Here is an 18,441-nt window from a genome sequence, read left to right as displayed (position 1 = left end):
TTCCTATTCCCCCTCTGCTCCCCCTCCCCAGTTCCATTACCCCCTTCTCTATTTAACCTCCTTTATAGTTCCAATGCCCCTTTGTTTTGTCCTCTCTCCAGTATGTTTCCCATTCCTCTTTTCCACTGCTTCCTGTTACCCTCCATAACAGTTAATACCCTCGTTGCGTTGTCAATCTCTGCAGCTCTCTGGTTCAAGCATCAGAGGTATTGGGGCCCAGAGGCACATAGGATAACCTGCGTGGGGGGGGGGGGGGCCTTACCACTGCACTCTGTCATGGGAGAGGTTTCTGGGGGCATAGGCATCAGTGATATGGGATCTAGAGAAACATGAGCTGCCATATGAGTAACTTACTTTCTGTGCTGGTCTGCTCCTGCTCCTCTGGCTCTGATACTTTCTGTAAGTGGGAAGCAAGGCTCAATGCCATGGTCTGCTGCTCTGCACCTGCATTTTCATCACCACTCCTCTGGCTGTGCTGCGCTGAGCTTTTCAGTCCCTTTTCTCCCTGGGCTGGTGGACGCTACAATTTGGATGGTGGGGGGGGGGAGGGCAGGAGCATATTACTATGATCTCACGGGATCTCATGTTTGCCTTTGCTAGTGGAGTTCTGCTATCGCGAATGCTTCAAGACGCAACATAAGAGATCATACAGCTCTTTATATGATCACACTATATTCTTAGTCGATATATAACTAATGAATTCAAGAAGATTATTGTAAGCCCCTGAGGCAGCCGTTTTGAAACGGCGAAACTCGGCCAGAGTCGGGCTACCCTTGTGTCTCCACTGCAATAAAGGATTGTTTTAAGACTACAGGCATCTATTTCTTTTCTTTCATCCTGACGGCTATTATAGATCGCCTTCCTTCGTAATGAAAGTTTAAGGCCTCTCCTTTTGGGTCTGAATTGCTCTGGGCTACATCTTTGCACTGAAACCACAACCAGAGTCATCATGACCTTGTACAAAAACACTTGTAGCAAACCTTATGATGGTCAGTAAAAGACATCATCTGTTTGCACTTGGAACAGAACTTGAAGTTAATTGTTTGCTTCTTGGACGTGGTAAGGAAAACTGATAAGGAAAAATCAAATAAAAATATTTTCTTTTTAATAGGAGATGGATAGTCTGAATAGAAAACAAATGTGGCTGGGTTGCTCACAGGCAGTGGTTACATTGAAGAAAACTGTGAGCCAACTCAGCAGGATCACTGAAGAAGATAATAACATTTTTTAAAAAGCCAAAAAAACTATGGATGGGGGGGGGGGGGGGGGGGGGGATATGGCAGAAGAAAATAAAAAGAAGACAAATGTCTTCAAAAGCTCTGCAAGCCTGCAGCTCTTAGAAGACATGTCTAATGATCTTGGCAAACAAAAAGGAACCAAGGGGAGGCATAGGGTTGCTGAGTGCAGGAACTTCCATACAAGAGCAGTGATATGCCTTTGCCTTTCCAGAAATCTCTGGAAGATTCCATTTATTCAGTGCCCAGCAGTGGCATGCAGTGACATTTATAGTCGTGGATTCAGTCTTGTTTCCTCAGCCCCCTTTCCACTTCTAACTCATACCCCCACCCCACCCCCAACAACCAAATCACCAACAATCTTGCTCCCTCCATTCCCTCTACCCTCCCATAGCCCCTCCCCAACCCTTCAGCAGTCTCGCTCCCTCTGTCCCCTTTTCCGAACATACAAAAGATAGTTGGAACCCATATGGCATTAGGCTTTTTGTAATATGCATTGGGTGTGAGCTTGCCCTTCAGAAAGCCAGGAATAAACAATTACAAAATAGTAAATCTCCCATACCAAAACAGCACTACTGCCAGTACTCAAACAGTAAAATCCTTACATATAAAAAGGCAACAATGCAAATATTACATCAGGCCTTATAACACCAATAAACCACACCTATTAGGTAAACAGAACAAGCCAGGCTGCCTAAAAATGCCTGCAAAATAAATACCTTTACTTAAAAATATTGTACAAAAGCTTTTAAAACTACATAGGCCCCTTCTCCAGATGTCAGATCAGAGATATTCACATCTAAAGATGGGTCCTATATTGTCTCAATAGCTCATGTACAGTATTTTGGGATAATACTTACATAGCTCCCATAAAAGCTATCCCAGCCTGCCAAGAACACAGTTTACCCCAAGAGACAAATCTGCCATATCAAAATAACACAAACTCCCAGGACTCAAACAGCAACAACCCTACCCAGGAGATACCAGCATTGCAAATATTACATCAATAAAACATTTAAAAACAGCAGACATATCAAATAATATCAAACAATTCAAACTTATAGGGATTTTTTTTTTTTAATCCTCTGCTCTCCATATCTGGGAACTTTTGATTTCCAGTCAGCTTGAGATTGTTCTGGATTAGTTGGGGGGGGGGGGGGGAGGGTGTACAAACTATTTCCTTTCTCTCCATCATACACACACACACACACTCAGTGGCTCTTTCTTTTTCACACACACACACACACACACAAAGGCACTCTATCACACTCAGTGGCTCTCTGTCTCTCCCATATACAAAGGCACTCTCACACTCAGTGGCTCTCTCCCCTTCTTATACACACACAGGCAATCTCACACTCAGGACTCTCTCTCTCCCTCACACATACACACACTCAATGGTTCTCTCTTCCTCACACACACATTCTCAGGCACTCTCATATTCAGTGGCACTCTCCACACAAACACACACACACTTAGGCAGTTTCTCACATTCAGTGGCTCTCTATCCCTCAAACACACACACACACACATACTCAAGCATTCTCTCACATTCAGTGGCTCTCTGCACACACACACACACACACACACATATGCAAACATAGCACATGCATTCTCCCATTCAGTGGCTCTCTCTCCCTCACACCTACACACACACACACATTCATATTCAGTGGCTCTCTCCCTCACATACACACTCATTCATTCTCTCACATTCAGTGGCTTTCTGCACACACACTCACAGGCACTCTTGCATTCAGTGGCGCTCTATGTACACACACAGGCACTGTCACATTCAGTGGCTCTCTCTTCCTTACACACATAGGCACTCACTTTCAGTGGCTCTACACACACACATACACACAGAGGCACTCATATTCAATGGCTTGCTCACTCTCAGACACACTCACACTCTCTCTCACTCATACAGGTTCAGGGCCTCCTCCTCCTCTCTTCACCATGCTACCAGGTCACAGGTGTTCTCTTATTCAGCTCCCTGCAGTGGCCTGCCAGGACTTGTCTTCAGCCACCAACGAGGTGGGTTCCGCTGGTGGCCACCAGGTTGCGGAGTCTCCTGTTTTCTTCATCCACCAGATAGGCTCCGTGGCGGCCTGCCAGATCACATGGACCATAGCAATCACATTGATGCAACATGAACACCTGCTTCCGCGGGGCCTGTCTCACAATAAACTACGAGATCGGTTCCAAGGGCAGCAGGAGATTATGTTCACTTATACATGACTCCTGCTGCCAGTTATGGGGGGAAGTGGAAATTAAATGCAGCATTGACTCGAGCAGGAATTTGCCCCTGCCATCTTCTTCACACTCAGTGGCTCTCTCTCTCTCTCTCTCTCACACACACACACACACACTCGCACGATCAGTGGCTCTCTCTCCCACACATATTTTCTCAAACTGAGTATCTCACACACATACAGGCACTCTCTCTCTCATCCTGAATGGCTCTCTCTCCCACATACACAGGCACACTCACACTCAGTGACTCTTTCTCCCTTACACATACACTTAATGGCTCTCGGTCACTCACACACACACACATACACACAAATACATACAGACATCCTCTCACGCTCAGTGACCATCTCTTCCTCATACACCAGGTCCTCTTCCACACTCAGAGGCTCAATCTTTCTCTCACAAGCACACAGGCTCTGTTTCACTCACACACACACAAGCTCCCTATTCCTCTCTCATACACACACATTGAAGATCTCCCATTCTCTTGACCTTTTTTGCATCTATCCCATCGAGTTTCTTCTTTTGTTGCTAGAGCAACCTCACTGAAGATGTACCACTGGGGAGAGGGCCACATCAATAAAGATTTGCTGGAGAGGGCCCATGCCAGTATTCACCACTGGGCGGGAGGGTCTTGTCAGTAAAGATGCACCGCAGGGGAGGGGGAGACGCTTCAGTAAAGATGCGCTGCCAGGGGGGGGACACCTTGTCACTAAAGATGTGCCAGGGGGAGGGCTGCATCACTTAAGATGCGCTGGGAGGAGGACCACATTACTAAAGATATGCTGCGGGGGAGGGGGAGCCGTGTCAGTAAAGATTCACTGTGGGGGGGGGGGGGGGGGGGAGGGATGGCCACATCACTTAAGATGTGCCAGGAGGAGGACCACATCGCTAAAGCTGTGCTGCAGGGGTGGTCTCGTACCCGAATTGAAAAAAATGCAAAGAGAAAAAATTAAATAAAGGAAATTGGTCAGGGCTGGGGATTCACTGAATCCCTTGAAAGCCCTGACCGTACACCACTGGTGCCGAGCATAGTCACATGGCCCACTTGTGTGATTTAGGTGAACTGCTACTCTTCAAAGAACAGGAGCTACACTGGTGGCTCTAAGAAATAAATGTACATTATAATTATTGCATCCTATAATGTTTTCACCGGCCAAACTGTATGGTATAGATGCCTACATTTATTTTACAGAGGCTAACTTTTGAGTATCCTTAATTATTTTAGGTGATCCCTTTGACAACATAATGATAATAAATGCTGCTGTTTCCAATATCATTGTGTCTATAACAATTGGGCATCGGTTTCAGTATGAAGATTCAACATTCCTGAGACTCATAAGTCTAATCAATGAAAATATGAGACTGGCAGGAAGCCCCACAGTTATGGTAATTTATTCATCATCTAAAATGATACATTTTTTAGCCTACTCTCCAAAGGGAAGGAGGTCTATGCAATTGCCCTACCTGTATATTTCTGCATGTGTGTAGCTGCCTGTCTGTCCCCTACTAATAATGCATACACAATTGCTGTCTAATAACTTTTTTTGTTTTGCATCCAATCCATCCCAAATTTTTTCCACATGTAGAGAGCCCATAAAGATCATAACAGGAGTATTTTGGAGGCTATCTACATATTCAACAAATGTACACATGCAATTATGTCATCTATCAGATCCACACCAAAGTTTCAGGATGCGTCAGGGAGAACAGGACAGTTCTAACAAGGGTATTTTTATTTTGGATCTAAGGATCCCTCAAATGTACACAAGTACACTTATATCACTTAATAACTTTTTTGTTTTGAACTCTATCCATATCAAATTTTCAGGACATGTCAAAGAATCCCCAAGGATCATGACGAAATATTATTTGGGGGATCCACCTATATGATGAGTATATGCGTGCAATTAAACCACCAAATAACTTTTTTGCAATTATGCCATCTAATAACCTTGGGGGTTTCATCTGATCCACACCAAATTTTTCAGGACATGTCAGAGTCATGAGGATTCTGACAGGGCTATCTTTTTATTTTTGGAGCTATGAATTCCATGAATATGTGCATGCAATTATTGTCCCCTAATATTTTTTGGTGTCCATCTGATTTACACCAATTTTCAGGAGATAGGGGCTCACAAAGATAATGATAGAGGTATATTTCGGAGAGCCATGCAGTCACACCACCCAATAACATTTGGGGATTGTATTAAATCCACACCAAATTTTGAGCAGATATGAGGGGGTCTAAAAGAGTCATGATAAGGAATTTTTTGGAGGATCCACCGATTCAATGAACATGGATGCAAACTTACAGTACATCACTGAATAATGTTTCGGTTTTACATCTAACCTACACCAGATTCTCATTATATGTCAGTAGGTCTACAAGGATCATGAAAGGGGTATTTTTAGTGGGACTCCATGTAGTCCATAAATGTGTGTGCACAATTATGCCATCTAATAACTTTTTGGTTTTGGATCCCATGCACACCAAATTTTCAGATTTCAAGTAGTCCAAGAGGAATCAGACATTAGTATCCATGTAACCAGGAAAAAAAATACCATTCTGAAACTTTAATTTATATACATGGTCTAGAATTAAGTAACTAAGTTCAATTAAGCCATTTAGAGACTGGAAAGAAGGCCATTGTGAATATTCAGAAGAGTATGGCAAATTAAATATTTTAAATACTATTCTGAGGTCAATTAAGCCAGCCTCAGAATGCTGAATACTGGAAAATAGGCTGATAATGAATGTATAATGAGTTTTTTTGGAGCTCAGCCCTCTCAGAACTGTGTAATATATTATCAGCCACATAACAAGTATGAAACTCAGTATGCCTCTTTGGACATGCAAAGTCACTTTAATGGTATTGATTATGAAAGGAAATTAAGGGAATGGTTAAAGGTGAGGTGGCTTCCGGGCTAGGGGAATGGCTGAGGAGGTTTTATAATATGATCACTGTGGTAAATGTCACATTTGGCGATGTACGTCATTTTTGTTTTATAATGGAAGAATGGCTCATTGTATAATAAAAGAAAAACATAAATATTGGGTGGCCCATGGAAAAGTAAGCTGCCTTCGATACCAGTTATTGGAGGCAGGCTACTTTTCCATGGACCACGCTGTACCATCAAGCCTAACATCCTGCCTTGAACAGTAGTCAATCCAGGTCTAAAGTACTAAGCAGATCTCAGAGAATAGATTAAATCCTTTTTGCTCATAACCAGTGATAAGCAGCATTCCTAATTCAGCATGGATAATAGAGGTTTATGGACTTTTCCTCCAGGAACGTGTCTAGACTCTTTTTAAACCCAGCTATTCTAACTGATTTCACCACATCCTCTGGCAATAAAATTCACAGTTTAATTGTTTGGTAAGTACAGAGAAGGGTGACCAAACTGATAAAGGGAATGGAACAGCTCCCCTATGAGGAAAGACTAAAGAGGTTAGGACTTTTCAACTTGGAGAAGAGACGGCTGAGGGGGGCATATGATAGAGGTGTTTAAAATCATGAGAGGTCTAGAATGGGTTAATGTGCATCAGTTATTTACTCTTTCAGATAATAGAAAGACTAGGGGGCACTCCATGAAGTTAGCATGTGGCACATTTAAAACTAATCAGAGAAAGTTCTTTTTCACTCAACGCACAATTAGACTCTGGAATTTGTTGCCAGAGGATGTGGTTAGTGCAGTTAGTGTAGCTGTGTTTAAAAAAGGATTGGATAAGTTCTTGGAGGAGAAGTCCATTACCTGCTATTAATTAAGTTGACTTAGAAAATAGCCACTGCTATTACTAGCAAGAGTAACATGGAATAGACTTTTTGGGTACTTGCCAGATTCCTATGGCCTGGATTGGCCACTGTTGGAAACAGGATGCTGGGCTTGATGGACCCTTGGTCTGACCCAGTATGGCATGTTCTTATGTTCTTAAATGAAAAACACTTCACAGATTTATTTTAATGGTGTTACCTATTAACTTCATGGAGTGTCTCCTGGTCCTAATACTCTTGGATAGGGTAAATAAGCATTACCAATTTATGTTTTCCACTCCACTGGTAGATCCCATAAAATAAATCTATTTCCTGTTATTCACACCCAGGGATAGAAATAGCTTTCTTTAGTCTACCTGGCTAATAATGTATTATGGACTTTATCTCCAAGAACTTGTCCAAACCTCTTTTAAACACTGTTATGCTAGCTGCCTTCACAATGTCCTCTGGCAACAGATTCCACAGTTTGATTGTGCACTGAGTGAAAAAAGTAATTTATACAGTTTGTTTTAATTATAGGACAGCTGTTCCATCCCCTTTATAATTTTTATTGCCCTCTTCTGCACGTTTTCTAGTTCCTCAACCAAATTAAAGGTTTTTCCAATACCCAAAAGACAGGACAAAGAAAAGCTTGGTCAGAGCAGCAGGTATACTGTATTTGGATAATGGCCTTTTAAACAAATAAGTCACAGGGAAGGCTAAAAAACAAAAAACCAAACGGAGCAAAATGCAAATATTTCCAGTCTATGAAATTTTAAATGCAATTGTGAAATTTGACTCAGGAGCATGTAGGTATGAACTCTGGCACATGACTTGCTATTACATGCAGTTCAATGCATTCAGAACTTAGTGAAAAATAGTGTATAATCAACAAATATCTTTAGAATACTCAAAATGTTCCTTTTACAAGGATTTAAAATGCAATAATCATGTTTTCATTTGCATTTTAATATTGTCACTTAGCAAATGTTTTGGCTGTCAAATTTTAATTGTCTTTCATTACTTAACATTTTTTTAGTTATACAACTTGTATCCTGTACTTGGATTCCTGCCAGGAAATCACAAAACTATACTCCAAAACACAAAAGAATTAAATGCTTTTGTTAAGGCGACTTTTGTTGAACATCTTAAACAGCTGGACAAAAATGACCAGAGAAGTCTTATTGATACATTTCTTGTCAAACAGCAAGAGGTAATATAGTAATTTTTCTAGATATATTTTTTTCTATCATGTACAGTATGCTTGTTTTGCTTTTACAATTGATAAGATTAAATTTTCTACTAAATAACGTAGCTGACAACAGGAAACAAAAGTTGTATGTAGTAGATGAAATTACTGGATAATCATTTAATACAGACAAAATCCAGCCTCTCATTGGTTAGGACAATATGTTTTCACTAAGGAGATTCTGGTTTGAGATCAATCAGGCTGCAGCTGGGAGAATTCTAAAGATTGTTTTCACAGACTAACAAAATATTTGGATATGTGCAGAGTCGGATTATGATGAAAAACACTGAATTTGACATGCTAAGGTCTTTGTTCTATTTGAATTAATTGTCCTTGTTTATTGTAATGGTTCTGAATCTGGTGTGTTATTATTTTGATTGTTAACCATTTGTATCGCACATACCACATATATGCAGCACTATATAGAAACACATATGAAAGTCCCTGCTTGGAGTTTATAATCTAGTCAAGAGACAAGATACACAGACAAAAAAGAGAGGCTTTATTATAAGAGGGAGGTTTGTGTGTGGAATGAGTGGCTAGCATGCAGTTAAGCATCTGGAGAGTAGCATGCATGTATGTTAATTCGTTTGGAGCATACCCCATGGTGACAGAGTAAGATTTTTTTGGAGGAGGATGCCAATATTTTCATCCATCATGGTTCATGTTTAAGAGTGGATGGAGCCATAAAAGGGGGAACACTGGAGGTGAGAAAATCAAAATGCAGCTGTGAATGACTTCATGTTCTTAAACCTTGGAACTATTTCTCTATACTAGTTATAGACATCTGCAAGGGGTTTTGTGATTAGGGTTGTCAACAGGCTCCAGCTTTTCAGAACAGAATGACCCAGTCCTTTTTTTATCCCATTGTCTGCTTGGACTTGTAACCTTGCTTTTCTTAAGGAAATCAATAGGGACATCAAAACTCAGGGCCATGAAGACGGTGGGTAAACCTAGAACTGGATGAGCCTGTTCTGAAAAAATTGGAACCAGCTGGCAAACCTATTCATGTAAGAATAAGTACATAATTCAAGCTGATGTTCTAGAATACTATGGTTCTTAATCCTTCTTCTTTTTTTTTTTTTTAAAGAATCTTGAAAATCCTAAAGTAAAACTTTGAAATTTGGAACTATAACCTTTTTGTTTAAATGTAAAATATTTTAGAGCCAGGCAATGGCAACAATGGCTAAAATGTTTCATGTGGAATATTTTACCAATTTCTTTGCCCTGCCTTGTCTTAAAAACTATTGAAATGATTTTTCTGAAATTTGGCAAACTGATAGGTTTGAACTTGATCCCTGATTGCCAGATTTCAGATGGCACTGGCAAAATGATGATTGCATGAACACTGTGATCTAACATGTATCTGCTAGTATATAGGTATGGACAAATAATTAGGCATCTTTCAGGTTTACATTCAACCATGCATGTTTCCACTTCACCTTCAAAAATCGCATGAACATGTTAAGGTATGTTTACACCTTGGATATCACTAGCTAGAGATCAGATTTTTCAATAACATGGATACAGTGGATGTCAACATGAATGTAGAGGATGATAATGATACTTTATTGCTATGGATGTAAGAACTCTTATAAAATGATGCTTACAGCAGATTAGTGACGATTATTTTTACCTTGATTTTAGAGGATCAAAAAAATATGATCATTGATTATGATCCAAAGTAAGCTCACCTTCCCTGAAAAAATGTACAGACTGGGTCTTTTCTATGACCCAAAAACTAACACTGCCTGCACCTTGAACAACACACACACCCACAAAGGGTATTGCTGCTTGAATTGTGCACTTTTTAAATACTGCAGGGTCTTGCAATTAATTAGAACACAAAAAGTTACACAAAGTTTCTAAAATAACAAAGTGTTTTCTTTCACTTGTATTTACAGGAAAAAAGTAATCCACAGTCATATTTTCATGATGAAAATTTAACCAAAGTTATAACCAACTTATTCACAGCTGGATCAGAAACTACATCCACAACTCTCCGCTGGGGACTTTTACTTATGATGAAATACCCACTGATTCAGAGTAAGGCATCTAAAACACCTACCACATAACTGAAAAAAATGCATTTTATGGTTCAGTTTCATTCCTGCATATACTTCCTGTGAGCCAGTCCAAGAAGAAATCTTAAGCTGGTTAGAGTACTTTGGGGGCAATAATCAAAATACTTGTGTTGATGCAAACCCTGTGATAGTTGTATTACTACCCCCGCAAAAATTACCTATGGAGATTTTGTGCCTGCCTTCTGTCCAGATATATTGTTTCAGAAGAAAAAATGCATGTAGTTTTGAAAAATCAAAACTATGTGTGTTCGATCCTCCACCATCTCTTGCCCCCAGGAATAGCCCTACATAATGTAGAGAAAAATACAAGCATTATAGAACATGTGCATTTTCCCCACTTTGAGAGTGGGAATTTTTTTTTCAAACCCATTTTTTGATCACGGAAATGGCATTCAATATTTCCTTCTTTGTGATTGATTTTCAAAGCAAATTACCTTCGTAAAACCCTGTTTTGTGTGCAGTTGACACTTTAAAAATCAGTTAGGGGGGTGTGCATATAAAAGTATGTGCAAAACCCCATCTAACATATATTTTTACCTGCTCTAACAAGAGGCATTCTAGGGGCTTGAGTCAGGCTACGGAAAACATTTACGTGCAGTTTCGATTTTTGAATGTATCTGTGTAAATGTACATACAGATGGATTCAACATCACCAGATAAGTCGGGACTCTGAAAGCTATGTTCATTTAAATGATATTTGAATTCTACATACATAGCCTAAAAAAATCGTTTTTAAGGAATAATGGGATAAAAAAATGTGTTGCAGTTTTCACTAGGGTTGCACGGAGTTTAAAAAAAATATGGTGGAGGAGGATTGGTTGATGATTATACATGCACACCGATCAGACCTTGTGTTGGGCTGAAACAATTATATATGAAACCCTTCCTCTACTTGTCTAAAAATTTTGCGGTTTCAGCAATCTAGGCAGCTTGCAAGTGTTTCATTCACACATTGCAGTTGACCTTTCAAAAAAGTTTTTTAGTGGTCATTTAAACAAAGACTTGATTGCGAGCAGAGAATTGTTATTAACAATTTAATAATTTGCAAAACTTAATATTTACTGGGGTATTCTCATTTATATTTTGATTATCATATGACTAATTCCCCAGAACATTTTGGTGCTATTTTGAAATTTTTGGTATCATACAGAAAGTTAGACATTCATGGAAGCAGGTGTAACTTTCCACGTGTTTGTGTATGTACGTACCGGGACAACCCATGAATGTTCAAAGCAGATTTATGTGCTTGGAAAATTCAGGCTTAAGTCTCCAGTTACTTTGCACCTGCAGCCTTTAGCTCTATGTGGGTTGTTTATATATACTTGGGGATAGTAATTTTATGTAAATTATAAATTAAAACCAATCAATTTGTATTCAATTTATTTTTTTTTCATATAGATGATGCAATGTTTGTTTCTTTCAAATTTCCATCCCAAAGGCCTTCCCCTGGGTGTGGGAACCAGAGATATTTCTAGGTCTCTCATAGTTTAGAACCAGCCCAGGGTTGATCTAGCAATCCTAAAAAGTAACATGCTAAGTATACCCGTAACCAAACCAAATCAAGTTAGCAGTAGCTGAATATGCCACTCCAGTTTCAGGTCAAGGTGGTCCTGAGCTTCCTTTCCTTTCTCAGTGGTATTCACCCAGATGAGAGTTTATCTTTATGCACAGGTCCATGAACCCATCTACCCTCTCTGGCAGTTCCACCTGGACCAGTTCATCTTTGGTATCATATCATAGCCTTGTACCGAACTGGTTGCTTACCTGTAACAGGTGTTCTTCTAGGACAGCAGGATGTTAGTCCTCACACATGGGTAACATCATCAGATGGAGCCTGGCACAGAAAACTCATGTCAAAATTTCTAGGTGTACTGAACCTGCCCAGCAGGCCCTATATCACGCATCCACGCAGGATCCCTCTTCTGTCTCATAACACAGGATTACGATAAAAATAAAATAAAAAATTGAAGAAACCCAATTCCACGGGATGGCAGGCAGGTTTCATGAGGACTATCATCCTGCGGTCCTAGGAGAACACCTGTTACAGATAAGAAACTCTGCTTTCTCCTAGGACAAGCAGGATGGTAGTCCTCACACATGGGTGAATCCCTAGCTACAGGTTGTTCCCCAACACAAAAGGGGACCAACAAGCACCAACCAGGTGTCAACAGGCACAACAACCACAGTTCTGTTGGTAACAAAGGGGGAGACAGCCTGAACCCAAACAATGGGCCCTAGGCAGGGAGAGTTGGGTTCTACACCTCAAAGAGATTCCGAAGAAGAATCTGGCTGAACCTACTGTCACGTTGGCCCTTCTTATCCAGATAGTAGTGAGATATGAATGTGCAGAGAGAACTCCACGTCGCAGCTTTGCAGAACTCCTCCATGGGAACTGCTTGCAAATGGGCCACCGACATTGCCATGGCTCTGATAGAATGAGCCTTGACATGAACCCCAAGATGCAGTCCTGCCTGGGCATAACAGAAGGAGATGCAATCTGCTAGCCAATTGGATAGTGTCTGTTTGGCAACAGCAACTCCCAATCCATTCCTGTCAAAAGAAATGAAAAGTTAGGTGCACTGTCTATGGGCTTCTGTCTGCTCCAGGTAGAAGACTAAGGCTCTCTTGCAATCTAAACTGTGCAGTGCTTGTTCGCCTTGGATAGAATGGAGCCTGGGAAAGAATGTTGGCAGGAAGATTGACTAGTTAAGATGGAAATCCGTCACCACCTTAGGCAGGAACTTAGGGTGTGTATGTAAGACCACCCTGTCATGATAAAACTTGATATAAGGTAGATAAGTCACTAAGGCCTGGAGTTTACTGATCCTGCAAGCTGAAGTGACCGTCACAAAATATATGACCTTCCAGGTCAGGCACTTTAGGTCGCAGGTGTGCAGCAGCTGAAAAGAAGCTTTCATCAGCTGAGCTAGCACCACGTTGAGGTCCCAGGACACTGTGGAAGGCCTTGGGGGGGGGGGCTTCAACTGAAGCAAGGCCCACAAAAACTGTACAACTATAGGCTGTTCAGAGATGGGCGAACCATCTTCACCATGGTGGTATGCCCCAATAGCAGCACTAAGATGAACTTTGACAGAACTGGTTTTTAGGCCAGCCTCCAAAAGGTGCAGAAGGTAATCAAGCAGTTTTTTGTGGGGCAGGAGAAAGGATCTAGGACCTTTTGCTCGCACCACAGGGAAAAACCTCCTCCACTTCAGTCCATAGGACTTTCTAGTGGAAGGCTTGCTAGAAGCCACTAGTACCCGAGACACATTTTTGGAAAGATCAAGCGGCTGCAGAATCAGCCTTTCAACATCCAGACTATGAGTGACAGGGCCTGGAGGTTGGGATGCTGCAGCCTGCCCTGATCTTGCATGATAAGATTTGGGGAAGTCCCCAGACTGATCGGTTTCAGGAAGGACAACTCCCAAAGGAGAGGAAACCAGACCTGTCTCAGCCAATAAGGGGCTATGAGGATCATAGTCCCCTGATCCTCTCAAAGCTTCAGGAGAGTCTTCGTAACTAGAGGATTCGGAGGATACACATACAGAAGACCCTTGCCCCAATGGCAAGCAAAAGGGTCTGAGGCTGGTTTGCCGTCCGACCTATACAGGGAGCAGAACTAAGTCACCTTACTGTTGCAGGGAGATACGAACAAGTCCACATCTGGGCTTCCCCAGAGATGAAGATTCGATTCATCACCCCCAGGTTCAGGGACCACTCGTGGGGTCTGAAGGCTCGCCTCAGTCTGTCTGCTATCACATTCTCAGTTCCAGCCAGATACATGGCCTGGAGCACCATCCAGTGGGACAGAGCCCTGGACCAGATCTGGACTGCTTCCTGACACAGGAGGTAACACCCTGTGCCTCCTTGCTTGATGACATACCACATTGCTACTTATCTATCTGAATCAGGACAATTTTGTTGGACAACTGATCTTTGAAAGCCCATAGAGCATACCTGATCTCCCAGAGCTCCAGGAAGTTGATTTGATATTCAGCTTCCTGAAGAGACTACAGACCCTGGGTGTGGAGCCCATCGACATGAGCACTCCACCCCAGGTTGGATGCATCTGTGCTGAGGACAATTTGGGTATGGGGAGTTTGGAAAGATATTCCCTGCTCCAAATTCGAGAGAACCCACCACCAGGACAAGGAATCCCAGAGAGATGGAGTGATGAGGATGCGAGCCTGGAGGTCCATTGGGCTCTGTGCATGTGTAAGTGTGCCAAGGGAGTAACATGGATGGTTGCAACCATGTGGCCCAACAGCCTCAACATGTGCCGCACTGATACCTGCTGGCTCTATTGAACCACCTCCGCTATGGACACCAAAGAGAGCCCTAGAGCGTGGCAGAAAGGCTTTTTCTTGAGCTGTGTCTAGCAGAGATCCTATGAAGTCCAATCAAGGTGACAGGCTGAGATGGGACTTTGGGTAGTTGATGACGAAGCATAGTGACTCCAACATCTGGATGGTCAAGCGCAAGGACCAATCCGCCCCTGCCTGAGAGGTGCTCTTGACCAGCCAATTGTCCAGATAGGGGAAAACATGCACTCCAGGTCCGCGGAGGTGCGCCCCCACCATGGTCAGGCACTTTGTAAAGTCACGTGGGGCCAACGCTAGCCCGAACGGCAACACTATGTACTGGAAGTGTTGTTTTCCCACTACTAATCTGAGCTACTTCCTGTGATCTGGAAAGATATTGATGTAAGTGTATGCATCCTTTAAATCAGGGGAGCATAGTCAGTCACGTTTTTGCAGAAGGGGAATCATGGTGCCCAGGGAAACCATCTGAGCTTTTCTTTTTTCAGAAACTTGTTCAAGGCCCTCAGGTATAGAATGCGGTGGAGTCCCTCTGTTCTCTTTGGAATCTTTGGAATCCCTGTCCTTTTTGCCTTGGTGGGACAGGCTCGACCACTCTGGTCATTAAGAGGGCAGAGAGCTCACTTAACAGTATAGGCATGGAGGAGAATTTGGCAGGACACCCAACAGATTCAATCAGTACCCTAGATGGACAATGGACAAAACCCACTGGTCCGATGTTATAATGGGCCATCGATTCACAAAGAACCGTAGCCTGCCCCTGACCGGGGGGGGGGGGGGGGGTCCAGCACCTCGGTTACAGGTGCTCCCTATGATCCAGTCAAAATCCCATCCTGGGATTTGGCTGGGACATCATTTGGGGCTTGGGAGCTCGCTGCTGCCTTTGATGGCCGTGAGAGCTCATTCTCTGCGTACAGAAGTAAGAAGCCGAAGGATAGTCCTACCTCTGGTGGTAGAAAGACCTCCTCTGACCCAGCCTTGCAGACATCCTGGCTGAGGAGGGTGGATATGAAGTACTGGTGGAGAGATGCTGGAGGGTCTCATGATGATCCTGCAACTGGGCCACCATGTTCCTCAACTTATCTCCAAAGAGATTCTCTCCTGTGCTCGGCAGGTCAGCGAGTCTTTCCTGTACCTGCAGTCGGAGAGCCAAGGCCTGCAGCCATGCTATTCTGCGGGTGCCAATTCCCACTGCAGAGACTCTCACTGCCATTTCAAAAACATCGTAGGTGAAGTGCACCTCATGTTTTCTGTGCTCCAGGCCCTGACGTACCAGCAACAGAAAGGTGTCTTGCTGCTGTTGAGACAGCCACTCAGCTGCCTCCTGTACTTGCTTCTAGAGGTTGTGAGAATATTGGCTCATGTAGAGCTGGTAGGAAGCAATGCGGGCACTTCCTTGCTTTCTAAAGTTTAAATTCATACCATAATGATTTATGGTAACACAGCATCTTGGAATATTGCTCTAGGTCAAGCTCCTAAAGGGTGCATTTTAGGATATAACATTCTGCAGTCTCTGTCTCCCTTAGTAAAGGCATTCATTAGGGGATCATGCATTTGTGGTGCAAAAATTCAAAATAACCGTATGCAATTTGAGGTGAGAGATTGATGTATGTTTTGCTATTTTGAGATTAGACACAATGGGGCCGATGTAATAAGATCTGCGGCAAAACAGGCACTCGTTACGTGCATGGATTTTGATCACCATGCGCGGCTGAAGCTGGTGCTTTCGCAAATTATGCAAATGATTTGCGCACAGAAATCCGTGCACGTACGGAAAAATGCGCGTACCTAAGCTGGGCCTATATAATAAATGGCTGCATCCGCGGTCAAAACCCGCGCCAATGATCTGCGCATAAAAGTGAGTGAGCAAGTGAACGGGTCTCCCTATTAAGTGAAAGTATGACCCTGGAAAGTATTTTTAATATTTCAATTAACTGTGCTGCAGAAAACAGGGCAAATATTTTCATGGATAATAATTCACAACAATCTTGCCGCTCTTCTGTCTGGCTGTCTGCCCAGGGAAGCGCCTACCTTGGCGCCTAGCTTACCTTGCCATTTGGGTGCTGAGCTAGGCACTTAGTTGATTGCGAATGTATGCTGCTTGGCCACGATCAAGTAAGCACCTAGCTCAGAGCCCAAATGGCAATAGTAGCTAGGCGCCTTTCTGGGTGCCCGACGGCATACATTTGAGACCAAGTAAGCACCTAGCTCAGCGCCCGAGCAGCAATAGTAGCTAGGCACTTTACTTGGTCACGAATGTATGCCGTCAGCGCCCAGAAAGGCGCCTAGCTAACTGGCCACTCAGACACCGAGATAGGCACTCAGCTAGGTGTTTTTCAGGATGCTCAGATGCTGACATAGGCCCCCTGAGTCAGTGCTGACACTTAATTTGTGCCCTGACCATTGTGGTAAAAAACCCGTACTAGCATTTTTTTATTTATTTATTATTTTTACTATACCGGCTTTCATGACATGAATCACATCAAACCGGTTTACATTTAACAAAGTGTGCAAGGTAAGAGAGAACTCAAACAACTGGAACAAGAGCATTGTAAGGAGGGTGACAGTTACAATAAAACAGGGAAATAAATAACTGGGAGCTGGAAGCGAGAAGAGGGGAAGTTAACTGACAGCAAATTATTTACAAGGTAGCAAGATTGAATCCGATAAAATGTGATTTGTATAGTAAATGACATTGATAACAATGTGAAGATGATGACAGCGAAGGACATAGTTTGTTATTTAAATCCATTTTTTGATAATGTGATTGAGGTGTCGGGTGTAGGTCTCAGTCAGGGACTGGAAAGGCTTTTTTAAAAAGCCAAGTTTTCAGCCTTTTCCTAAATGTTGGTAGGCAGGGTTCTTGTCTCAGGTCCGCTGGGATGGAGTTCCATAAAGGTGGACCTGCTGTTGAGAACGCTCTGACACAGAGATTTATGATGGAAGGTTTTTGCATGAGGAACCTGAAGAGATTCTTTGTAAGATTCCCTGATGGGTCTGGCGGATGTGTGTTTTTCGAAAGGAATTTGTAAGTTGATCCGGGCCTATTGGTGAATGACTTTGTAGATGGTGGTGATGGATTTGTAGATGATTCTGTAGTGGATCGGTAACCAGTGAAGGTCCTTGAGGATTGGGGTGATGTGATCAATTCTCCTAGAGTTAGTCAGAATTCTGGCAGCTGTATTCTGCACCATTTGTAGAGGTTTGGTATAGGAAGCTGGGAGACCCAGTAGTAGCGAGTTACAATAATCTAGCTTGGAGAAGATTATTGCTTGAAGAATTGTTCTGAAGTCCTGGGAGTGGAATAGAGGTTTTATTCTTTTTAGGATATGTAATTTGTGAAAGCAATCTTTGGTAGTTTGGTTGATGAATGATTTTAGGTTGAGACGGTTATCCATGATGGCTCCTAGGTCTCTTACATGAGAGGTTTGAAGGAGAGTTGGTGGCTTTGAAGAGGTATTGTTGTTTTCCGGGGAAATAAGCAGAAATTCCGTTTTCGAGGCATTGAGTATTAGGTTTAGACTGGTGAGGAGGTGGTTGATT

The 18,441-nt window shown here is 42.5% G+C and overlaps 1 protein-coding gene across 1 annotated transcript in view; it reads left to right on the top strand.

The window, feature by feature from the left end:
• LOC115088120 (cytochrome P450 2K4-like) overlaps positions 1 to 18,441 on the top strand; it is a 97,663-nt gene that overhangs the window by 33,437 nt on the left and 45,785 nt on the right. The window contains exons 4-6 of the mRNA XM_029596093.1: positions 4,720 to 4,880; positions 8,286 to 8,459; positions 10,400 to 10,541. Of these exons, the coding sequence (XP_029451953.1) occupies positions 4,720 to 4,880; positions 8,286 to 8,459; positions 10,400 to 10,541 (477 nt within the window). The remainder of the gene's footprint in view (positions 1 to 4,719; positions 4,881 to 8,285; positions 8,460 to 10,399; positions 10,542 to 18,441) is intronic.

The sequence above is a fragment of the Rhinatrema bivittatum genome, chromosome 3 (genome assembly GCF_901001135.1).
Source record: "Rhinatrema bivittatum chromosome 3, aRhiBiv1.1, whole genome shotgun sequence".
Lineage (NCBI taxonomy): Eukaryota > Metazoa > Chordata > Amphibia > Gymnophiona > Rhinatrematidae > Rhinatrema > Rhinatrema bivittatum.
This window is presented reverse-complemented; position numbering and strand designations above follow the sequence as displayed.